This window comes from Schistocerca serialis, chromosome 10 (assembly GCF_023864345.2).
Source record: "Schistocerca serialis cubense isolate TAMUIC-IGC-003099 chromosome 10, iqSchSeri2.2, whole genome shotgun sequence".
Lineage (NCBI taxonomy): Eukaryota > Metazoa > Arthropoda > Insecta > Orthoptera > Acrididae > Schistocerca > Schistocerca serialis.
The window spans coordinates 75,165,848-75,192,524 of record NC_064647.1 but is presented as its reverse complement, the minus strand read 5'-3'; the positions used below and the strand labels follow the sequence as shown (position 1 = coordinate 75,192,524).

At 44.7% G+C, this 26,677-nt stretch overlaps 1 protein-coding gene across 1 annotated transcript in view; it reads left to right on the top strand.

The window, feature by feature from the left end:
* The window catches only part of LOC126424552 (uncharacterized), a 41,314-nt gene extending 18,021 nt beyond the window's left edge, over positions 1-23,293 (top strand). Inside the window, exon 2 of the mRNA XM_050087299.1 lies at positions 22,975-23,293. Coding sequence (XP_049943256.1) covers positions 22,975-23,293 — 319 coding nt within the window. The remainder of the gene's footprint in view (positions 1-22,974) is intronic.
* Positions 23,294-26,677: the final 3,384 nt, after the last annotated feature.

Below are 26,677 nucleotides of genomic sequence, written 5' to 3'. Positions count from 1 at the left end.
TCAAACACTTCCCATCGAAAACGCAACAGAAGCGTCTTCACTGCCCTGCAGAATGCGGTTGAAAATTGTGTTGAAGAAAGGAACGCATGACATTTGTGTTATGTGGGCTGCATAGCTTCAGGCGAAATCTCTCACCAGATCAACATGCTTGGCGGGAGACACTGTTGTTTCAGGCATTTCTAAGTGATCACTTTGCGCTCTGAACGGAAAAGAGCGACGCGAAGCGATCGACAGACACACTAAAGTCACTGCCCAATACATCTGTACGAAGTTCCATCGGATTTTCACACTGGTTTCTATTTCACACCTAATCGGACCTTACTTTCCGAATACGCCTCGTACCTCTCACTATCGGTAACACAGCAGCGTAGAGTTCTCACTGTTAATAGACAAGGAACACTGCGTGAAATGACCGCAAAAACCAGTGTGGGATGTACGACGAACATACCCGTGAGTACAATGCCCCAAAATTTGGTGTTAATGGGCTATAGTAGCAGACGACCGACGTGAGTGCCTTTACTAACAGCACGACATCGCCTGCAGCGCCTCTCATGGGCTCGGGGCCATGTCGTTTGCACCCTAGAAGACTGTAAAACCGTGGCCTGGTCAGATGAGTTCCAATTTCGATTGGTAAGAGCTGCTGGAAGGGTTCGAGTGTGGCGCAGACCCCACGAAGGCATGGACCGAAGTTGTTAACGAGGCACTGTGTAAGCTGCTGGTGGCTCCGTAAGGGCGTTTATGAGGATCGAGGTTATGGTTGGCAACATTTTCGCAACTATGGATGGCCATAGGGGCAGCATGGCGCAATGTTTCTGCAGGGTACTTCCAGCGACTTGTTGAGTCCATGCCAGGTCGGGTTGCTGCACTACGCCGGGGAAAAGGGGATTCGACATGATGTTAGAGGTATCACATGACGTCTGTCACCTCAGAGTACTGTGGGAAGTAATGACCTCCAAAACTCTCATGCGGTACAGCCGAAGTTACTTTTAAATCTGAAGATTTCTTTCCATTCAGAATGACATGGTCTGATATTCCGTATACTCGCATTTTGTTCATTAGGCAGCTGGACTGAACTGTATGGGAAGCCCTCTAGAAGTCAAGGAACACAGCACTTACCTGGTCACAGGTATCTCTATCTCTTCATGGGTCTCATGGACGAACAGAGTGAGCTGGAATATCGGTCATCCTTGTGTTATGGTCATTAGGTCATGGTCCGAGGCATAATTCTGTGCCTAACGTTTCGTCTTCCACTGCTGGAGACTTCATCAGAGGCTTTAACGACCCAGGTAGCTGTTGCAGACTCAGACGAGCTCAGCAGGCAGAACTGTTTTTTTTTTGTTTTATTTGAAAAAAATTCTTTATTAATACAATACAATAATAGTTATACAAAATAACCATCCACCTAAACTAATTAGTTTAGTTAATACAGTAACTAATTAGTTTAGTTAATACAGTAACAAATGCAACTTCTACTTAAATTGTTGAATTGGCACAATGCTGTGGACAAGGTCTAATCTATTAAGCTAATTTATTCTGCAGCGTTACAGGTGTGCCAGTTAAGCTACAAACCTACTCTTTATTGCCTGACCACCGAGCTAATCCCAGTGGGCGTGCCCCTGGCACTGAGTTGGCCAAGTTACTTAAAATCGTTCCCTTCCCTAGTCTTCTTAGTACTGTTAGTTTGTCTACGTTCTAGCTTATACTTCTATTAATATCTACTATCTAATTGGAAGTACTCTTACTGTTGATGAATTCTGATACACCTGCCTGCCTGATCCTGAAGCGCGGCAGATCCCGGTCGTGATGGCGATCGTCCATTCCGCACCCGGCGGTATTGGGCAGGTGCACCTTAGTCAGAGTGGATTGTTTATATATTAACCATTTTGGTTCCTAATAAATTCCCTCATAATTTTATGTGATATCTCGTTTGCCAAACTGTTTAATACATGAAAGGTGTCAGCACGTCGTATTAAGGAATAGGTGTCGCTGTTAGGTAGTCGAACTCTCAATTCATTCGCCACGTCATCATACAATGGGCAGTCATAGATCATGTGTTCGCGTGTGCCGTCTTGAGGGCCACAGTCACACGCTGGTGTAGCCTGTTTACCAAATCGACCTAGATATGTTGGATATGGTCCATGTCCTATAAGGAAGTGCAGCAGACCCCTGCTTGGCTCAAAGCAACCCATCTCTAATCTTTCCTTGATATTTGGCAGTAACTGGAGTACCATTCCCGCCGTTTCTTCATTTTCCCATGATTCTTGCCATAGCTCCTCCCCTCTTCTTGTAATAGCAAATTTATCACCTACCTGTACTCCCATAATCTCCCTAGTCTTTTCAGTTTTCCCTTTAGTTATCCAGTACCATGCTGCCTGTTCCCGTACTTTATATATCCAATGGACACAGCCCCATTGCCGGCCAGGGTGGCCATGCGGTTCTAGGCGCTTAGTCCGGAACCGCGCGACTGCTACGGACGCAGGTTCAATCATGCCTCGGGCATGGATGTGTGTGATGTTCTTAGGTTAGTTAGGTTTAAGTAGTTCTAAGTTCTAGGGGACTGATGCTCAGAGCCATTTGAACCATTTGAACAGCCCCATTAACATCAATAACCCCCCCCCCCTCGAGGAGTGGGTCGTTATGCCCCAACAGAGCTTAATAACATATGCCGCTGCACCCTTCTTACAGTCATGGCAGGCCTCACCCTCGTGAGCCTATCTGCCCACACCACACATCCGTATCCTACTACTGACGTTAAAATGCTATTGTGGTAGAGTTTGATGAGATTCAGTGGCAGATGGAATCTCATATGACCTACGTTGATGAGATTGTTTAAGACTTCTAGGGCTCGTTGCGATAAAGTATCTGTGTGTGATGTGTAATTCCACTTCTCATCAATTAAAACTCGTAGGTATCTTGCATCGTGGCGCCGAAGAACTGGTATTCCCTCTGTTCTTATGGTTGGATTTCTAACCAGGCTGCCTTTCAACAATAGGTACGTGGATTTGTTTGGTGCAACCTTCATTTTTGCTTCATGGCACCATTCAGCGAGCGATGTTATTGCTTGTTCCACTTTGGGTCCTAGGTTCTCACGGCTACGGCCGCCGACCAACAGGAGGAGGTCGTCAGCGTAGGCTGTCACATCTAGCACATCCTCGCTCAGTTGTAATTTCTCTTGTAATGGTTCTATGTTTACATCCCAAAAGAGTGGCCCCAGTACACGTCCCTGAGGGCACCCCTTCGTGATGGTTTTACTTGTTTTTCCGCTAGGCGACGATAGCCAAACCTTCCTGTCCTCACAATAGCTCCACAGACACCCATAGAGGGGCCCTGGGCAATCCTTCTCACGCAAGCGGGAGAAGAGCGAGGGCCACCACAGGTTGTCAAAGGCGCCACTGATGTCCACCATGATGCCTACGACGTACTTGTGCGGGGCTGAGCTGGAGATCTCGGCCGCAACTGCAATTGCGTCAGAGGCCAATCGCCCCGGCCGAAAGCCGAACTGCTTGTCGCTCATCCCGCGCAGTATCCTGTGTGCCGTCAGTCTGTCAGACAATGGCTTCTCTAGAACTGTTTATATGCATCCAAGCTACGGTCGATTTGCTGGGTGTCATAACACTGCGCCGACGTATGTTATGGAGTTTGTAGTGGGGAAGGGATGGCGCTGTTTGTTTTGTTTAGAACTAAGACCCAAAACTTGTTTGATTTCAGCCCTTCTTCTTTACTGTTGAATTTTTTTCTTTGGTATTTCTATGTCCTCTCTCTACATACAAGCGTAGTAATTATTAGCTCATGCTGAAACCATGGGTCAGCGAAGCGGATCTGGTGGTTTGCCTGTCCTAGTGCGTGATCTGCTACTGCTCACTTATCCGAGTTGTCAGGTGCTGAGTTGCTCTTGTGTCCCATCGTGTGTGTGTTTATGTGTCTTTTTGTGGTTCCTATATACGCTTGCCCACAATTGCATCGGATTTTATACATTCCTGCTGTAGTCAGCAGTGAGCGTAGATCCTTTGCTGCGTTGAAATTTTTGCGCACCGTTTTTGTTGATTTAATCACTCTATCAACACCATGTTTTCTGAGAGACGTGATCCATGATAGTTTTTACAAACTATACTAAAAGTTTCCCTTAAGTTGATTACTTTTTATTAGACGCTGTAGATCTTTTATGACGTAGTGTCCTATTTATCTCTATGTCAGAGCAACCATTTCATCCGAAGACCGTTCTTTAAATGTCCGACTCGGCTTCCAAGCACTTTGGTTCTCAGATTCCTTGGGGTGATGACTGTGAAGGCACCTATCTGTGTGAGTGGGTTTTCTGAAGAGCTTAAGCGCTAACGTTCTGTCAAGTTTCCTATGTACCTGTGCCTCAAAAAATGTAATTTGCCTTCTACCTCATTTTCTGAAGGGTTGCTTCTTCAAAATTCTACATATAAAATTCGCTACAATTGCGCTGAGTGGGTGCCCCATAGCCTTGCCATCAGTTTTCTTATAGGATTTGTTATGCCATTGAACGTAAGTTAGTGTGAGACAACGTTTAAAGAGATCTGATATACTGTTTGTCAAACTACTTTCCAACTGTAACATCCCCTCACGAAGATGAATAATGGTAAACAGTGGTGCAACATCAAAACTGACCATCATATCACTTGGACTCAGCCTGAAGGATTTTAATGTGTTGATAAAACGTCCAGAATCTTTAATGTAAGTGTCAGTTTTTCTGTAAATGTAGGAGTATGGATAAGTGTTCGGCAGTCCCATAGATCACATAATCAGAGTCTCTGACAACTCGCCTCAGTTGGATGCCCTCTTTGTGTATTTTTCGTGACAGTGCTTCTGCTTCGATGAGATCCTCCTTTTCCTTAGGAGAAAACGAAGACGTCTTTATTAGCTTATTCGTTATCCTGAAAACAGAAGTTGAAGTATCCCCCTCAAGTTCAGTGTATCTTCCTGGTTCTAACAAATGCAAAATTTAACTGTGGTAGCCTCTTCTTATTCATTACTACTCTAACATTGCCTTTATTTGCTGGAAGAATTAGAATGTCTTTATTAGAATTTAAATCTCGGAGAGCTTTCATCTCACGTTTAGTTTTGCTAGGTGGTTTGCTCAAAAGCAGTATGGCTCATTCTATGCATAGTTCTTCTGCAGCGCGTTTTGGTTAAAAAAACGGATTGCAGCATTTGTATCAGCAACAATAAGAGGTTAACGAATTGTAAACTAATTAACGCCCTTTGACTTCTTGTATTCAAAAGAATGGTCTCATTAAATCAGTAGCATTGCCACCATCGCTGTACAGATATCAGAAATATTGCAAATACCTGCCGTTAAAACCTGCATTCTGCGGTTAGAGCGAGCTGAGTTTCACATGATTGTCGTTTGCAGAATTTCTGTAGATTTCTGCGGAGAACATTTTTTCGGTCTCCAGAAATGACATAATCCGCGAGTATACACCATGTCACACAGCCCAACAGTGGTCAACTCACGCAGTAAGAATGTGACCATATTGCACGTGGAAATGTTGTATAAATTACTGATAAATCAATGACTGTATTCGACGCGTTTCGGGTAAAACCCATCCTCAGTTTGTGGTAAACATCTTGGTGATCACATATACAGGGTAAGTCACTAATTATTGCCACCAAGAATAACTTCGAAAGTATGATAGTTGCATGGAACAACGTGGGCCATAATATGACGCTGTTTTAATGTTGCTAGGTTGGGGCGCTTCAGAGATATGAAGGAAAACTTTGTTTTTTAAATGGTATGTGTTGTGTCTAGACAAGACAGCCTAGACACAATGAGAGGAAGCCGAAAGGCACGCGTTTAGCTAAAGCTGGATGGCGAGAGGTCTGAAACAGGATACGTAATGAATGCTATAAAGAAAAGTACGTAGCTCCTGGAATACTTAACTTTAATCCATCCTTTTGGTACATCTGGAGATTGTGGCGATACAAGTGAGACTCTTTAGATACATGCAATGTTACTAATGGCGCCTTGCTAGGTCGTAGCCATTGACTTAACTGAAGGCTATTCTAACTATCTGCTCTGCAAATGAGCGAGGCTTCGTCAGTGTAGTCGCTAGCTACGTCGTCCGTACAACTGGGGCGAGTGTCAGTCCGTATCTCGAGACCTGCCTTGTGGTGGCCATTGCGTCGGGGTACCCGACGCGCGAAGACGCCATGTGGTCCGGAGCGGGCAAGAGTTCCATGGCGGAGGACAGCTGGTCACGGGAAGCGATCGGCGGCGCGTGACCCAGGGAGGGGCTTGGCGGTTGCAGCGAAGCGTCCACTGCGGGCGGCGCCGGCTGGAGGACAGGCGGCGGCGGCGGAGGCGGCAGCGGCGCGTCGCCATGGGGCAAAATGGAAGGCATCGTCGGTAACACCTGGGGATGAGGCGAGCCAGTAGATGGGTCCCTAGGGCGCTGACCGGACGGCACCGTCGCTGAAAGCAGACGGGGAGCGGCAGAACCCGTGCGACGACAGAGGCGCAGCTGATTGAGATGCCGACGCACCTCACCAGAGGCCCCCAAAACCAAATACATCGCGCGGCCGAGGCAGCGAAGAATGCGCCCTGCGAGCCAACGCCGTGAACCTCGGTAATTGCGATAGAATACAACGTCGCGTGGAGCAAAAGCAGAAGTCTGCCGCTGCACAGGAACCTGATGCGGCGGGTGCAGCAAAGACATCAAGGTTTGATGAGGACGACCGTGGAGCAACTCAGCCGGCGAGCGACCATCTCGGGGCTGAGAGCGATACGAGGACAAAAAGAGCAACAACGCGTCCTCCCGAGAATGCGACTCTTTCAACTTCAACATCTGTGACTTGAAAGTCCGGACCAATCGTTCAGCGGCACCGTTTGACTGAGGCGAAAACGGCGCAGATGTCAGATGTTGAATACCATTGGCCTGGCAGAATGACTGAAATTCTGCGGACATGAATTGTGGGCCATTGTCGGAAACAATAGTCCGCGGAAGACCTTCAATGCAAAAGATAGCAGACGACGCTTGGATGCTGGCAGATGACGTCGTGGAAGACATCCGGACAACAAAAGGAAAATTACTGAAAGCTTCTACCAGATCCAACCATCGAGCATTCCAGAATGGACCAGCAAAATCGATGTGCAAGCGTTGCCAAGGGGAAGTGGCTTTTGGCCATGCAAAGACTTTCCGCGGCGGCGCGGATTGTTGTTCGGCACACGCCATGCAAGAAGAACACATATTCGTAATCGCAGCACCGATTCCGAACCAAGTACAGTGCCGACGAGCAAGTTGTTTCGTTCGCACTATACCCCAATGTCCTTGGTGAAGAAGCCGTAAGACAGAGGACTGTAACGAACGTGGGACCACGACTCTGGACTGATCATTATCAGAACGCAACAACAAAACACCACGTCGAACAAAAAGTCTCTCCTTATGAGCAAAAAATCGGCGAACCAACGGATCCTCGATCCGAGACTTTGACAAAGGCCATTGCGTAGCAACAAAACGCAAAACGGTAGCAAGGACAGCTGTGGCTGTAGCTACACGACGAAAATTAATCGGAAACGGTTCGACCACTTCATCGGTTTCCTAATCAATGAACATGCAAGCAAGTTCGGAAGAATCGAATGCTCTATCCTCAGCAACAGGCAAACGGGATAACGCATCGGCGTTTCCGTGCTTAGCAGTGGACCGATACAAGATATCGTAGCGGTACTGCGAGAGGAAAATAGACCAGCGAATGAATTTCTGCGCTGTACGCGAAGGTACAGGCTTGTTCGGATTAAAAAGCGACGTCAAAGGTTTATGGTCTGTGATGATGGTAAAGTGACGACCATACAAGAAATCATGGGACGTAGTAACACCAAACACGAGAGCCAAAGCTTCTTTCTCTATCTGTGAATAATTTCTTTGCGCAGACGAGAGCAATTTGGACGCAAAGGCAATAGGGCGATCATGCGATCCATCTCTGTGCGCAAGCACAGCACCGATCCCGAAATCCGATGCATCTACCATCAACAAAAGGGGTTTCTGGGGATCGAATGGCGTAAGGCAAGTATTTGAAAGCAACGCCGATTTCAACTGGCGAAAGGCGCGTTCGCATTCCGTCGTCCAGACGAACGGAACACCCTTACGGCGTAAGCTATGAAGCGGAGCTGAAATGGAAGAGGCACGCGGGATGTACCTGTGGTAGTAATCAATTTTTCCCAGCACACTCTGTAGCTGCTTCAAATTCTGCGGCGAAGGCAATTCTTGTATGGCACGGAGGTGCTCTGGACTGGGATGTATGCCTTGGGCATTGATGACATGGCCCAGGTATGGTAAGTCACGAGCAAAAAACACACATTTGTCCTTCCGCAAGCGAAGACCATTTTGTCGCAATACCTGAAATAATATTCGTAGGTGTGCTAAATGCTCGTCGGCTGTCTTTCTGGAGATCACAATATCGTCCAGATAGTTCGCTGCAGTAGGGACCGACGCACAAACAGTTTGTAAATATTGCTGAAACAATGCAGGGGCGGATGCACACCCGAATGGCAGTCTTTTGAATCGGTACAAACCAAGATGCGTGTTAACCACCAAGACGCGCTGGGATTCCTCGTCCACTGGTATTTGCAAGTATGCATCTGCTAGGTCCAACTTTGAAAAATATTTACCCGGGCACAGTTTATCAAAAAGATCTTCCAGGCAGGGTAAAGGATAAGTTGCAATCACTAATTGTGGATTCACTGTTGCCTTGAAGTCCACACAAAGTCCCAATTTCCCGGAAGGTTTTGGCAAAATTACTAAGGGTGAGGCCCAGAGAGAAGCCTGCACACGTTCAATTACTCCTTGTGATTCTAAATCGTTTAATGTTCTTGCGACCTCATCACGCAATGCGTGGGGAACATTGCGCGCTCTGAAAAATTTCAGTTGCGCGTTGACTTTCAGGTCCAAATGTGCTTCATAGTTTTTAGCGCAACTGAAGCCCGGTGCAAAAATGTCTGCAAATTCTTCACACAGACGAGAAACACTGTCTGAAGGCACAGTCTAATTCACTGATAGGACCTAATTTACTATAGACATGTTAAACAACTGAAATAAATCTAAACCAAACAAGTTCACTGCAGTAGAAGAACGAAGAACGTGAAACGACACAAGTTTTGTTTGTCCCTTGTATGTTGCAAGAAGGCTGCACTGTCCTAACACAGGGATATTCTGACCTGAATATCTATTTAACTTAACATTTGCGGCACGCAACGGAGGTTTGCCCAGTTGTTTGTACGTGTCGTGATTGATCAATGAAACTGCAGCTCCGGTATCGAGCTGGAATGGGATCACTTTGCCTTCAAAGTCCAAGTCTACAAAAAGTTTATTGTCCTGCTGACGACAAGAGCGACTGTTTTGTGCAATAGGAACAGACACTGGTACAGAATCACTTGCTAATGGACGTGATTTCCGGCGACGTCGACGCACACTTTGTGTGGGACGAACACTGTCACTGTTAGAAAGAGTGGCACTGGACGAAGTGGAATTAACTACATGAATGTCCATGGGCGAAGGTTCATGAGCCTGAGTATTCTTGGTTCGATTCTGGCGCGAAGCAAAGGGCCTGGAATGGTTGTGATTGTCTGATCTGAGCTTTTTCTGGCAAACACTTTGAACATGTCCTTTCTTATTACAGAAAAAGCAAATAGCTTGGCGTGACGGGCAATTTTCACGCAAATGTCTAGTAGCACACAGTGGGCATGATTTCACTGCATTTGTATGCTGGCGCGGCACACCTGGTTTAGAGCGTGGCGGCAGCTGTGCGGACGTGCGCGAGGGCAGTTTATCGGTCCGTGCAGCGCGCCCGGCGGGCCGGTTAATGTGACACACGGCTGGCGAAGTTGCAAATGATTCCTGAGCAAAGTCAAGTGTGTCTTGTCTATCTAATATGTCTATCACCTGTTGAAGGGAGGGATTGACCAGTATCAAAGTCTGTTCCCGTATACGAACATCAGAAACGTTCTGTGCAATTGCATCACGTACCATTGTATCTGAATAAGGGAGTCCACATTCACACTCAAAAGCACAATCCCGAGTAAGGCCTTGCAATGTTGCAACCCACTCCCTATTAGTCTGACCGGCCGTACGCTTCGTACGAAAGAAAGTATACCTTTTTGCAACTACATTAACTGTTTCCTTGTAATAGGCATCTACAGCAGACAAAATTTCTTCGTAGGACAGAGTTGCTACGTCGCGTCGGGGAAATAATTTCACGATCACACGGTACGTTTGCACCCCTACACACGCCAACAAATGAGGCTGCCGCTCATTACCTTGAATTCTGTAGGCGACGAGATGAAATCCAAACTGGCGTGACCACTCCGTCCATGTTTCCTCGGTCGCATCGTAGGGCCGAAACTGGGGTGCAACAGCATGTTGTGGCGGCGGCAGCGGTGAAGCGGCGGCCGCCGCATCGTTTTGCATTGCACGTGGACCCTGGACGAGCTGTCCAAGGGCATCCAATAACGCCTGCGTCTGCTGATTCTGCAAGCGATAAAATTCGGACAGTACATCTTGCGAAGCCATGACACAAGTAAATGTAAGCAATTAGAAAGAACAAGACCCTTTCCATTGACTCGTCGCCAAAAAATGTTGTGTCTAGACAAGACAGCCTAGACACAATGAGAGGAAGCCGAAAGGCATGCGTTTAGCTAAAGCTGGATGGCGAGAGGTCTGAAACAGGATACGTAATGAATGCTATAAAGAAAAGTACGTAGCTCCTGGAATACTTAACTTTAATCCATCCTTTTGGTACATCTGGAGATTGTGGCGATACAAGTGAGACTCTTTAGATAGATGCAATGTTACTAATGGCGCCTTGCTAGGTCGTAGCCATTGACTTAGCTGAAGGCTATTCTAACTATCTGCTCTGCAAATGAGCGAGGCTTCGTCAGTGTAGTCGCTAGCTACGTCGTCCGTACAACTGGGGAGAGTGCCAGTCCGTATCTCAAGACCTGCCTTGTGGTGGCGCTCGGTCTGCGATCCCTGACAGTGGCGACACGCGGGTCCGACATGTACTAATGGACCGCGGCCGATTTAAAGCTACCACCTAGCAAGTGTGGTGTCTGGCGGTGACACCACAGTATGCTGTAGTTTGGTACTTATTTTCTGACAGCGGCTACCGAGACAAATCCAATATATGTTACAGTAAGGTCTTCGAAGGTCACAAAGGTGGCATGAACGCCCATTTACAGAGGGCATTCGAAGTGATGACCATTGGTATCAATGCAGTGCTGCAATCTTATTATCATGGACTGAGTGGTATTCCTTATCACATCGGCACTTGTCTTAGCACATGCTCTAACAATTATTTCTCACATATCTTCGGTGTAGTTGGAACGTCTTTATAAACAATGTCTTTTACGAATCCCCACAAGAAAAAAATCCAGAGGTGACAAGTCTGGTGAACGAGCCGGCTACGACACATCTCCTCCGCGTCCAATCCAACGAGTTGGGAATTGTGTCTGCAACTCATTTCTAGCCACGATCGAAAAATGTGCCGGACACCCATTGTGTGGATACCACATTCTGTTTCTTGTTTCTAAAGGTATTTCTTCCAGCAACACACGTAATATATCTTGCAGGGATGTGATGTACTTCCTACCATTAAGATTTCCTTCGATGAAATAGGGGCCTATAATTCTGTCCTCCATAATCCCACACCATACACTCACCGACCACGGTTTTTGCTGTAAACTTGCCGCAGCCAACATGGATTTTCATTTGCCCAATAATGCATGTTATGCAAATTAACATTTTCATGGTTCGTGAATGTAGCCTCGCCAGTAAATAAAATCAAATTAATAAATGTGTCATCCCTCTGAATCTGAAGTTGAGCCCATCGGCAGAATTCAAGGCGACGCATACAATCCGTGCCAATTAATTCTTGGTAGAGACTGATTTGGTAAGGATGATATTTATGGCGATGGAGAACACGAACAACACTACTCTGGCTCGCGCCAGATTCCCTCGCTATTTAACGCGAACTAACACAAGGATCTCGAACCACAGTGGCAAGAGTACCAATTTCCGTTTCCTCGTTAGTAACTTTCCTTTGCCGGATATGTTTCCGATGCGTTAAAGATCCAGTTGTTCTCAGTTTATCATACACACATTTAAATGTACAACGTCTAGGGTGATACGTTGCGGATATCTTTCAGCGTATAAGTCTGTCACTCTCACTGAATTTTGTTGGCATTCTCCGTAAATGAGAAGCATATCGACTTGTTCTTCGAAGGAATATATCATTCACATTCGCTTGATTCGACGATACTAGTCTTAGCGTTTCTATTAGTGTTGTATTGCGAAACCGTCGAATGGTGTTTACATGTCAATGGCACGTTAGATGAATTCACCATATTCGGCGAATATTTACTATTTGCACGATATACGAGAGAGAATTGTCAGAGCATGTGCTTCGATAAGTGCCGGTTTTGATAAGGAATACCATTCAGTCCATGATAAGAAGATTGCAGCACTGCATTGATACCGGTAGACATCACTTCGAACACCTTCTATAAATGGTGCCACCTTTGTGACCTTCAAACACCTTACTGTTACACATATTGGATTCGTCTCGATGGCCGCTATTAAAAAATAAGTACCAAACTACAGCATCCCATTCTTTTTATAAAAAAAGAAACAAAGTTGACCATCATATCTCTGACGCGACCCCACATAGCAACCAAAAACCTACGTCATATTATGGCCCCCATTTTCCCATGCAATATTTGTCCAACAAACTTTTCAGCAACTATCATATTTTCGGAGTTATTCTAGGTGGCAATAGTTAGTGACTGACCCTGTATAAAGACAGTATGTAACAAACTAATCTGTCACGGCAGAATACTGCTACTGATTAACTTCATTAATCTGACGGGAACAAGTGTGGCCACTACAGCAGGACAGTTGGCATATTCCGGTGTACTTCACCTAATTGTCTTATTTAGGAAGTTGGCATATCTCTCCCCCTACTTTCTCGTTTGTCTTAGTGCATAGTGCTGTGATGTTATGTGGCGAAAGAAAACTTCTTTATTTTTGCAGCCATGACGAAACAGGCTGTGTGAGCCTTTATCCAGCCTCCAGTATTCCTCTTTTGGTTTTGGATCGGGTTTAGTGTTCGAGACTAAGAAGTGGCTGGCGTCGTGTTATTGGGAGCAGTTCTCTTTACTGTTGCTAATATTTTCCGAACGTCGTCTCATATTTATTCGACGCTATTGGAGATTATTCTTCACTGTCAGATCCTAGGTACTGAATTTGGGAGTGGCTGCAAAGTGTGTTCCATTCAACTGTAAATTAATTGAAATTTTTCTGTATACAGGGCGATTCAGTAGAGCTCTGACTTAGGTTGGAAGGTCTCGCATTTTTATGGTTTCCCTTGTTAGTTGCTAGTCACAGTCTATATATTTCTGTTCGACGTAGTTTCCTTGTTTTCCTTTCATTGATTTGTCCATACACGTCACTCTCTTCCTGTACGTCGTTTTCTGTGGTTTGTACGTGTATATAACTCCGGAAGATAAGCCTTGTCTACAAATTATATTCCAAAAATTTAGTTCAAAATTCTGAACTGATTCATAGCCGTTTTTCAGGCAAGCTACTGAGTTAACGCACCTGGCAGTAAGTTACTTAATGACAACTATTAACTTTCGCAAGCGCAGTGTAGGATAAATGTTCCTGCGTCTCTGAAGGAAATAATCAGGTGATATTAGCAAAAGAGAGTTGCTGAGCATAGCTATTTTTACTGTAAAGAGATTTCTCTTATATATCAACACTCGTCCAATACGTATGTTCCTGCAGACTGTTGAACCTGAAATACAACTTAATTTGATTTACTTACAAAACTTCTAGCCCCTGAATAGTGAAGAGCATTTAACTGATACATTCTGTGAGAACTAGTACTCATGTATTCTGTGTTTTCTGCATGTTCACTGAACTAGAATCAATGTTTCTTTTCTGTAAGTATAATATTGTGACGTAGAAGGAGTTGCAAATTACATGAATGACGAACACTAACTTAACGAAGGTTTATTCAGCACTCGCACATACAAGAGCGGGTAGAGAACTGCCTCCGGGCAGAACACATACGGTATACATACAGTTACAGAACATACCAGTACATTTATGGATACATCTAGAATGTACTCGAAACGAATTCAGAAATTAAAATTGTACAGTCTAGGTGAGTAATGAACTCACGACCCTCCATGGAACAGTTTAGCATCATAACCACTACAGCGCGATGACTGTGCTACTCAGCTTCTTCTGCGACATTATATTTACTAATTTTGTACCTTTAAGCCATTTTTTAACGGATGAAAATTTCATATAAATCTCCCTGATGCAGACAATAAGCCAGTTATTGCCATGATTCTACTTCATTGGCACCTTTCAACTATTTTATACTATTTCGGAAAATTTGAATGTCATTGGTTTAATTAATTGTGAGACAAATGTACATGTAACACTGAATAAATTCAGTTGCATAGTGAGCGTTGCTTAGTCGCAGTTTGTTCAGAAGTGGAAAACCTTTCATGGAGTTAACATCACGCGCATTGTCAAGCGCGGAGATGACCATTACTGAATGAAGTAACACTGTTACTGACTTCAAATTTCAGTTTTTGTACCAACAAATACATTCTTAGGCACACGAGTTCATACGTGATTATCGACGGACACTTTTTTATTCGAGGTACAAACATAGGGACGTTTTCTGAGATGATCAGCCGGCCGCAGTGGCCGAGCGGTTCTAGGCGCTACAGTCTGGAACCGCGCGGCCGCTTCGGTCGCAGGTTCGAATCCTGCCTCCGGCATGGATGTGTGTGATGTTAGGCTTAAGTAGTTCTAAGTTCTAGGGGACTGATGACCTCAGAAGTTAAGTCCCATAATGCTCAGAGCCATTTTATTTGAGATGATCAGGATGCCTCAAGTCTCTATATTGATTGCTTCCGTAAGAGCCATTGGAATAGAACTTCTATGGTGATAGGGAACTCCAAAAAGTTATTATTACGGGGGTACATCTGTATTACGAGTGCGACAAGAAATTCAATCGTAATCACTTACACAAAAGGTCGGTGTAAATCGATTGCCACGGAACTCCAGTTCTTTAATCCTCTTAGGGACCGGATAAACTATGTTACTCAGCACTGAAAGAAACAGGAAGACAGGTAACAAACTCTCAACGAGGCACAATCGAAACTCTGGCCTCAAAACACTAACTCACAGATGAAGAAGTGAACTGTGAACACGTGGTTGCTATGTTAGTGGTACCAAGTGAAAGCACAACGTTTCTACAACAGTGGAGTAAAATATTTTATGCCTAATGTTTTCGGAAATGCCGAGGTTTGAATACGAACACATCAGAATTTGGATAACTTTCCTGGGCGCACACACATTTTTACAAAATGAAACTAAAATACTTCTAATTAGAATTTCTTAACAAATTTTGCACTAATTTAAGCAGAAAGGTCGATATTATTTTACAGGTTGAGAAACTGATCAAGTGATATTTTATCATTTTGCGCTATTCCAATTCCCCAATAGGACGAGGAATTACGGCATGCGCAGTTGCAGGTCGCGAACTTGCATAACCACGTGGTTACGGAAACAAAAAAGAAGATTCAGCAAAATATCGGACACGAATGTGCTCTAACTGAAACGGCTTCAAATAGAGATTAGGCAGTCGCATCTAGAATGCTGCAAGAAACATCAGACTATATGCACAAAGGGCCATGACTTTGAACATTTCTACAGTATTCACAAACTAATGTTCTTCTTCTTTCGTTTCACCCTCTTTGGGATACGCTGGATCAATCATTTCTTTGGGCGTTGTTCTTTTCTTAGAGCCCAGTATTTCTTTGTTCTTTCTGATCTTCTTCTCCTCTTTCCTTCCGAGATAAGGGGTTTGGACTTTTGTGTGGATTTGTCTTTGAACCTTGTGTTTTCATCTTTAGTAATTAATTTAGCTGTTCGATCAATAAGTGAATTTTCTGAAATCTTTAATTCTACTAGGTCTTTCTCAGTTTCCTTAAACCAGTTGGGCTTCGTTTTTCGGTTACGGGAGAAGTCAAAGATTTGTTTAGTTAATCTGTTGGAATTCATTCTGAGAAGATGACCATAAAAAATTTTTCTTTTTCGCATAGAATCCGAAAGTTTTTCAATTGTCTTGTACAGAGCTTCATTTTTGATGTATATAATCTTATTGTCTTGAAATTTTGGCCCAATGTTTTTTCTTAAAATTGTTCTTTCCTTTAGCTCAAGTTTCTCCATTTGGCCTTTAAAATTCATGTTAAGTGTTTCTGCTGCATGCAGTGCTTCTGGCTTAATCACTGTCTCGTAATGTGTAATTTTGGACCCCTATGAAAGGGATTTTTTGTTGCATGTATTTTTTGTTAGTTGTAAGGCCAATTCAAGTTTATTTTTTCTGGATTCCATTGCTTTGCTTTCCCCAGCATTACAACTAATCCATTCTCCGAGATATTTGAATTCTTTTACTATTTCGATCTTCTGTTCTTGAACTTTGAGGTATTTACATGAGTGCTTGATGTTTGTCAATATCTTAGTTTTTTCAAACGAGATGTGAAGACCTATTTTAGTTGCTTGTTTCTTTAGTTCAAGGATTTGCTCCCGTGCTTCTTCCATTGTTTCAGAAAACAGGGCCATATCATCTGCAAAAGCATTGCAACCTAATGTTATTAAACAAATATACTCACTTGTTATTGAATTAAAGGGGTATTGAATACCACATATGCTCACAGTTGAATAAAGGACGCCAGGATACATGTGTCCTTGTAGACACAAGATTTGAAATTAATCAAAAGGAAAACTAAATTCCCCTTCAATGGAAATCTGAAGCAAGCCTAAAAATGAGTTTCAAAACCAAACATCTCCGGTAGAGCCATAACAAAATGCGCTTCCAAAGCGTTGTTTAAGCCAAGGGCATACAGCCGTATGACCCTGAAGAACTGAGGCCGGGTGGCGTGAAACTGCAGCCGGTGACCACGCGTCCGAACAGAGTTACAAGATGCATTCACAGTGAAACGAACCAGGGACTGTAGAATGAGAACCGCTGAAGAGATCGTAATGACACTGCCTACAGAGAAGGCCCGGACCGCACAAAAGCTGTGAGGTCCCAAACTCGCCGCTAGAGGAACACGGCCGCACACAGTGAGCGTGTGGACTCATCGACTGTGAACCGCACTCATTCCTACTGGACACAGAGGAGCTGAGGCTTCGAAAGAGGAGCAAATGGACGCACCGAGCTTCTTGAGGGCTGCTGGGAACGGAAATTCATGAAGGAAAGGAACGAGTGGATGGAGAGCACTGCACGTCCATTACAATTCCCACCTTCAATCCGATCTGTGGGGAATGGCTGTCCCCGTAACTCACCAGTCTTGAATAGTTGGCGCATCTGCCTGTTGGGCAGGTGTACCGGTAATGTGGTGTGGCGTTCCAGATCGTTTGTCATCGTCCTCCTTAAATTGTTTGTGCTACGCCTTCACCCTTGCAACGGACTTTCAGTCTTCTCCCTAAAGTTTTGCCATTCTTTGATGAATTTCTGTCCCCTTCACTGCTCCCGCTGAAAGAAAACGCACAACATGTCTTTGACCCGCCTTTGAAGCCTCCATTCCTCCGTTTTCAGCAGAATCGAGCACGGTGGCCGACACACGCGTTCCCTTGCTCGCTCTGACCTCACGTGGCTCTGCACCGGTGGCGAGTTTGGGGCCTCAGCGCACCTTCTTCAGTAGGCAGTCGTATTACAATCCCTTCAGCGATTTTTATTTTACCCACTTGAAAAAACAGTTTATATCGCGATGGTTATTTTATTCAAATGACCGGTTTCGGTCTAGTCTTAGGCCATCTTCAGACATCACCGTCAGCTGAAGTTGACGATGCCTAGAATGGTTAATTGACATTTTAATAAGACAACCATAGCGATCTAGACTGTTTTTCACTAATTTTATGTGACTTACCAGAATGCTATTTCCCAAAAATGTTATGAATTTTTTTTATTTTGCTAGCTCCATATCGGTTCTTTTTAAACGTACCTTGTAGACATAGAGGCAGAGAGCTATTTTGTTTCACACCAAGCTATGTTAAAACAAAAACTGGCACTAGCATGGCTGGTGCTAGTCGAAAAGCCCAATCCGCGCAAAATATGTCACGCGTGCAGCATGCAAACTTTCTTTTATCGGCAGGAAGATGTGTAAGCCTTTTTCCTTAGACTGGAAGTAATAGTGCATCATATTTCGCTCAGAATAACACGGTCCACTCAAATGAGTCTGACCACAACCTATGTTCGATGTCAACGTGCAATAGCCACTTATAGGCGACATATGGCAGCATGTGGTGTTTCAAAAGTCTAATAAGGAAACATCGCGTTTCTTTACCGCTTGAGCGACGCCAGGTAAGAAATGTTAATATATATTTTATTTATTTATTTATTTGTAGTATGTTAAGTGGAGACTTGTTATTTAAACAGATTTTGTTTCTTTTCTTTCATGTCGAGCGTGGCAGCAGGATGATCCAGTGGGGACTCCAGACGTGGCGGACGACGAGAGCCAACCACTATTGCATCGTAGTCGACGGCCGGCGGCTGGAAGAAACCTGGAAACATCATGCTGACCATTATTAAAATATGTTTTATGTTTTTTTTATAAAATGAAAAGGAGTTCAATGTTGAAGGTGGAATGATAAAGTTTGTAATTTGGTGTCAATTGGTTATCAACTGTTAAATAAACTTCGAGTTGGAAGTTAAAACGGTCAGTTGACTCTGTTGTTACGACATACATCGTAAATATTACTTATGTGTGAAATTTGCTAATTTTATTAAAATTCAGACTTCTTGAAGAGAGTCTGGTAGAGTTTTATCAGCAGTGTGGACGATCTTCAATAATTAACTAATTTAAAGTTTTATTAATGAGAAGTCGACACGTATTGACATTTTGAAAATAATCTATACTGTGAAGTGTATTAAAATTCTGTTTTAAAACTTTATCGGATATTGTGGTCAAGAAGATGGGTTTTAAAGTGGAATATTTCGTTTAATGAGAACAAGATTAATTATTTAGTGGCATTAATTAATTATTTAAAGAAAAATAATGAGAATTTCAATTTATTCTGGCACAGATATCAAGGAGTGTCAGACCGCCCAACGAACATATAAAAACTCTGTGACTTTGTTGAACTGTCAAAAATATTTCTACGATAAAACTTTTCTACAACAGGGGCTGGTGAATTTTGCTGCGTCTTTCCTTATCTTCTAGGTTGAATCTGCTACAGCTTAATGTTTTCTTTATGGATTTTTCAAGTAACTGGGAAAAGAACTTATAATTTTATCTGTGGCGGACCGTCGATATTGGGTACATGGTTAGGCTGTTTTGAAGCCTGTTGGTTTGCAGATTGCCTTTCTTTCCCCTGCTGCAGACATCGTTGCTGAGTTGCTGCGACAGGATCGGCGCTTCAGCGCAAGCACTAGCAGTAAAACTAAACTAAACTGCAAGTGAACAGGCGATGAAGGCCCAACGGTACCGACCAGCCGCCGTGTCTTCCTCACTTCACAGGCGTCGCTGGATGGGGATATGGAGGGGCGTGTGGTCAGCATACCGCTGTCTCGGCCGTATGTCAGTTTCCGAGACCGGAGCCGCTACTTCTCAGTCAAGTAGCTCCTCAGTTTGCCTCACAAGGGATGAAAGCACCCCGCTTGCCAACAGCGCTCGGCGAACCGGATGGTCACCCATCCAAGTGCTAGCCCAGCCCGACAGCGCTTAACTTCGGTGATCTGACGGGAACTGGTGTTACCACTGTGCCAGCACTGGCAGTGGAAGGTATATAAAGCGATTAGGGGGGGGGGGGAGTGCAAATCAGTGCAGTCGTCGCAATGCGGAAGCAGAGCGATTTATGTGACGTCCAATAGGGCATGATAATTGGCTTTTGGGAGAAGGACGGAAGTATTTCCAAAGCGGCTAAATTTGTGAACTGTTCGCGTGCAGCTGTGGTTAAATTATACCTTCCATGGCAAAAAGGAGTTGTCACAAACCGGCGCCGAGGCAATAGTGGTCCATCACAGGCCATGAATGAACCGGATGAACGACGGACATTTGTACGGGCGAAGAGACGTGCAACTGGCCACGCAGATGAATAAGGGGACTACCAACAGTGTCTCCTCGACGAAGCGGAAGTTCCTGCTTACGGGCCTCTGCAATGGGCGCCTGGTTCACCCACGCATGATGACTGCTGTCAATCGTCGACGAAGACTGAAATTTTCACGCCAATTCCGCAGCTGGAGGTCCATGACAGGTAGTCTTTTCAGATGAATAAAGTTACATGCTCCAGCGGACAGATGGTCGTTGGCGTGTACGGCGTGAAACAGCGTCTAAAAGCAAACGCCCTGCAACAATCGTCAGAAGGCTCCAGGCTGGAAGACGGAGCACTGTGGTCCAGCGAATGTTTTTGTAGCATTCTCTGTGTGATCTCGTGATTTTGGTAGGCACAATGAATCAACACAAGTAAGTATATGTTCTTGGGGGCCTTGTCCACTCCTACATGCAGTTTTCCTAGGCACGACGGCACCTACCAGCAGGACAATGCAATGTGTCACACGGCTCGCAGTTTACGTGTGTGGTCGTGCGTCGTTCAAAAAGCACCACGACGAGTTTACTCCAATAATCGAGAATCTGTGGAACAACCTGAATCGGGCTGTTCGAGCCATGTACCGTCAACAGAGAAACCTAGCACGCTGGACACCAACGCTGACTGCTGCTCATCTGCGACGGAGGCTGGAATCTGCACGCCAGTACAGAAACTGGACGTCCACTGACAAGGAGACGGCGCGACCGTGGGGTCGGGGATCTGTCCGAAATTTTGTGTGGTGAAAGAGGACGCCTAACACCTCAAGTGGTTAAAATATTAGGACGCACTACTCAGAAAATACCGGGAAAAATCAATCCGAAGTTTCTTAGATGCGTTATGAGTATAAAATGTTAGTCCACTGCCGACCCGCCGTCTGGCCTACATGGTTTGCGCTCGGACCATTACGCCAGGGGTCTTGGGTTCGACTCCTCCCGTGGCACTTTTTTTTCTTCTGTTGCTTGCAAAATTGCAGTGCAGTGTTAAAGAAGAATCTTGAAATTAATTCCCGGGAAGATTGTATAAAAATTCATTCTATAATTCACCGTCAATTATCGTCACCAATATTCCGAGACATGATTCAATATGCCTGGTTTGCCTAAAAATTGTCCGAAACTCAAAACATTTTCGTAAATGTTAATGGGGCATGTTTTTGTACAAATTTATTGCAAACGCCATGTGATTGAAAAATATCTCCCTTTATATGTTGCGCAAGATGTCGCAAAAATTATTGTTTTGTTTGTTTTTACGATAGTGACCACTGTGGTTCATGTTTATAATTATTATATGTATAAAAACTAAACGTTTCCCAATCGACTTCGTTATTCTGATTAAATGGCTCTGAGCACTATGGGACTTAACTTGTGAGGTCATCAGTCCCCTAGAACTTAGAACTACTTAAACCTAACTAACCTAAGGACATCACACACATCCATGCCCAAGGCAGGATTCGAACCTGCGACCGTAGCGGTCACGCGGTTCCAGACTGACGCGCCTAGAACCGCACGGCCACACCGGCCGGCTATTCTGATTAAATACCCAATGTTTCCCCTCATATAATTTACAATTAAAAATGGAAAATCCACCGCCATGAATTTTGTTGTTGGACAAAAAGAAAATAATTTTTATTCAGTAATGTAACTAATTTGTTAAAGGTAATGTAGGTTCGCAAAACTTTTGAATAATTGGTGAAATAACAAAAGAAAATGAAAGAGATGAAAAAAAATGCCAGAGGGGGAATCGACCCCGAGACCTCTCGCGTAAGAGTCCGAGGGGTAAACATCTACGCCAGACGGCGGCTCGGCAATAGACTAACATTTTATGCTCATACGGCACCTAAGAAACTTTGGATCTATTTTTGCCGTGATTTTCTGGGTAGTGCGTCCTAGTATTTTAACCACGTGAGGTGTTAGAGGTCCTCTTTCAACACACAAAATTTCGGACAAATCCCCGACCCCACGGTCGTGCGGTCTCCTTGTGAGTGGCTACTGGTGGCCTTTACAGATGAATCACGTTTTATGCTGCATTGGACAGACGGACGTTGGCGTGTAGGGCATGGAATGTCTGAAAGGACGGGTACAGGCCGAAGGAGGGAGCGTTATGGTCTGGGGTATGTTTTTGTGATATTCCGTAGGTGAAGTCGTCATTCTGGGAGACAACGAATTTATCACGTCCACCTATACATGCAGTTTTTCCTCGGCACGATGGGATGGACCGCAATGCGCACTTGTGTGGTTCGAAGAGCACCAGGAAGTGTTTACTGTACTTCAGTGGTCACCAGTCCTCCAGAATTTAAACACAACCTAGAAAATTTGTGCCTACCTCGGGCTGTTTGCGTCACGGATCCTCAGACGAGAAACGTAGCACAACTGGTCATCGCCCTGTATTCGCCATGCCTCCACATCCCTGCCGGTACCTTCCAGAACCTGAATGACTCTCTTCCCGCACATCTCACAGCGGCCCACGCTGCAGAACGTTATTGTTGTTCAAGTTTTTTACAGCTGAACAAATTAATGCGGGTGGACATTGTATGTCCTTGACTAAAAAATTATTATATTGATGCCCTCATCCTAGTTTTCGTTTCTTTCAGTACTGATAAAAAGCTCTGCAGTATAGCTGACATCAGATAGGATGTACGTATTTCCTCAGGTCGTGTCAGCTTCCCTATCCGTGTCAAGCGACTCTCGCATACACCAAGTGTTGACTGGTCGCTAGCTTCCCCGGTGAAGGCGACAATTTTGTAACGGTGCGGGAGCTTCTAGTCTACGACGCCATCCGCGCGACCGGCCCTAGACACTCAACGACGTTACGGCCGCAGCCGACACTAACTTGCGAGGCCGCATCTGGCCAGGCGAGCGAACGGAACGCCCGCCCTAAAGGGCCTGCGGGGGGCGGCAGAGGCGGCAGCGGACCGCCCCCGCGGGGGCAGGAAGGGGCGGGCAGTTTGCCTTTACGAGGCGCGGCGCGGCGCGGCGCAGATAGCTTTATCGTCGACGGGTCCTCCCCGCGCAGCTGTTGGCCTGCGCGTCAGTCTGCCCGGCTTGTTACCGCGAACAGTCCCGCGGCGCTCCCCACCCACGCCCCCGGCCGTTACGCCAGAGGCGCAGTTGAACTCTGCTGGCTACCGAGGGCTCCGGACTACGGGCTGTACGATATTGCCTCCCGTGTAATGTCACACGGGCTGCGCACAAACTGCGTCGCTGTCACTCTCCACGGAGTTCCACCTACATCTACGTGTCTGCCCCACGAGCCCCAATGGTGTCTGTGCCGTATAATGTTTTACCACATTCTTGTTAGGTTGCTTTCTTGTCTCTCTGATGTTCGGTACAAATTATGCAATTGAATTTAAGGTAACTTCTCAATGGGCTAGCTACCTGAATTTTTAAGCATAGCTCACAACTCCATAAGGCGATATTAACTCTCTTTCTGGCCCATCTGATGGGGTTTAAAAGAATTGGTAACGCCTGGTATTTCGGCTACCTGCAGAACTAACGTGTTGTGCGGTTAGTATTGGAATGTGTTCCAGGCAGTATGCTAGCAGATGGGCACAGTTGACCATAGAAAGTGGGTACAAATTCTGCAATGGATTTTAAACTATCTTCCTGATGAGCTAGCGACTTGAAATTTTAATCAGAGGTTAGAACTCGTCGACAGTGGTGTCAGTGTTGAGACAGGGATTAGTGATCATGATGTTGTCATTACGACTATGGTTACATAAGTTAAAAATTCGGTCAAGAAGACTAGGAAAGTATTGTTACTAGAAATAGCAGATAAGCAGCTGTTATCGTCCCACTTAGTAAACGAATCGACTTCATTTACCTCCAGTATGATGGATGTGGAAGGATTATGGGCAAATTTTAAACACATTGTAAATCACATATTGGAGGGTTACGGACGGAAAAGACCCACCGTGATTTAACAGCGCAATCCAGAGAATGCTCAGGAAGCAAAGACAATTGCTCTTGCAGTACAAGAAAGATCAAGAGAATGAGGGCAGCCAAAAGTTAGCAGAGATTCGTGCTGCTGTAAAAAGAGCGATGCGCGAAGCATACGACCACTACCACCGTCATACCTTAGCAAAAGATCTTGCTGAAAACCCAAGGAAATTCTGATCTTACATAAAATCTGTAAGCGGGTCGAAGGCTTCCATCCAGTCACTGATCAGTCTGGCCTGGCAACGGAAGACAGCAAAACGAAAGCTGAAATTTTAAATTTAGAGTTTGAGAAATCTTTCATGCAGGAGGATCATACAAACATACTCCCGTTTGAGTCTCGTACAGATTCCCATATGGGGGATGTAGTGATAGACATCCCTGGGGTTGTGAAGCAGCTGAATAAATAAATCGCCAGGTCCTGATGGGATTCCAATTCGGTTTTACAGAGAGCACTCTACTGCATTGACTCCTTACTTAGTTTGCATTTACTGCGAATCTCTTGCCCAACATAAGGTCCCGAGCGACTGGAAAAACATGCATGTTTCAAAAGGAAACCGTTTGCGGGAAGAAGAGTTGCTTGTAAGCCCCTGTGTCAGCTCAGATTTCTCTAACTTTTACCCTCACAGTCTTTTCCCTAGATATACGTCAGTTCTTGAGTCAGATGGACAGAAACTAAAACAAACCTAAAATTTACTACATGTCTGTGTTGTAATCTCACCAAAACGTTTTACATCGACTGAAAAGTTTCACATCCACAAAACTAAAAATCAGAACACAATTATTGTTATAAAAACGAATTTTTAACAAACAATTTTTTTTAAAAACTGGATAAAAATGTAATAGTTACACTAATGGAAATGTATATTGCAACTCCAAGAAGGAGTCGAGAGACATAAACGAAAGTAGTAGGCATTTTCCTACATCTGAAATATGACGTCTATTCCAATTTCGCACCAGTCGCGTAAGATGGCGATAGTAGCGCGACTAGGAGGATGCAAGTAGGGGTTTGCTTTAAACGCGCGTTGTAACGGTTGATCGTTTGTTAACTTTGAGATTAGATGTAGTGAGTTGGTATTAGCTAAGAAGCCTTCAAGGCGACAAAGCCGCCGTTATTAACACCTCACTGCATTTTAACGAGGTCGTGTAATAGCCTTACGAGAAACTAGATAATCTGTACATACGCAGGTAGAGGGAGGTGGGTGTTGGATCTGGTTGCCGATGACAATGTACAGGTGGTCGAGCAGTCAGGACCTGTGATGGGCATCCAGGGCTGCCGTTAAATGTCAGGACAGGAAATTAAATCAAATTAAGAGAGCATATTTCAGTATACAGAACCCGAGGGGCGCGCCTGGGGAGTAAGTTACCAGGTGTAGTCCAATCTTGGAGGCTGAACAAGAAAGACATCTGTTGTGCTCGGGGTCTGGATCACAAGAGAGAGAAGCAGCTGCGTTCTGCACTGCAGAGCCCTCCAGAGTCCACACACGTGGTCTGTTTCCCACGCACACTACTGGTCTAAACGGATGGTTTGAATTCACTAGCAGTTTCAGCAGAGGGCTCAAGATGTCTCTTGACAGCAGCTTTAACTGGACAGAACTGCCTCAGTTCTGGCAGGCAGGTAACTTGTGTCACTTGGGCACAGCTGAAGTTCCTCTGGGAGGAAACTTGAAAAGATTTGACTGGGGCCTTTCAAATAAAATTTTTTAAACCAATTCCCTACAATATTCCTTGAGTGGCTGTCACCCTGTACATTCCTTCCCCCTCCCAGAGAGGACCCACATTGTTTACAAAAGGTTGTCACTCACTCCCCAGAAAGACGGATTGCACTGGTATGGGCCTTAATACTATGGGACGGCTCTGTTACACTTATTTTCATTTAGTGAATTATTGGATGCAAGGAAGTGGTTGATTTTCATAGAACGTCAGAAATTTACACTCTGACAATAGTGCTTAAGTGCAGTAATGATAAAACAACAACTGAAGAACATAAGCAGATTGGTCCACTTGAAGGGGTAGTTCTGGTGCACAACTAAATCCAGCTGCCAAAATCAGATGAATAAAAAAGTAAAATTAAGTCCATAAAAGCAATCGGGCAAATATTTAGCGTCTAGTTTGATTCCACTCCGCTGGATCATTTTAAAAGACGACATGCTGACAAAATACTGGATTTATGGATAAAATTAGGGGCTAGCAAGGGCTACCTATCAAAATCCATGACTTTCTAATATTAACATTCCACTTACTCAATTTAAAATACCTTATACCACCTCGTACAGTAACAGTTCAAAAATGATTCAAATGGCTCTGAGCACTATGGGACTTAACATCTGAGGTCATCAGTCCCCTAGAAGTTAGAACTACTTAAACCTAACTAACCTAAGGACATCACACACATCAATGCCCGAGGCAGGATTCGAACCTGCGACCGTAGCAGCCGCGCGGTTCCAAACTGAAGCGCCTAGAACCGCTCGGTCACCGCGGCCGGCCAGTAACAGTTGTTCAGAACATGACACACTGTAGCATACTTAGGAGAACACAATAAGGGAGAAAGAAACAGTGAGATATTACAGATAGATCAAAATTAACCGGTAGTTTCAACTGGAAAAATTGTAGCATAAACTA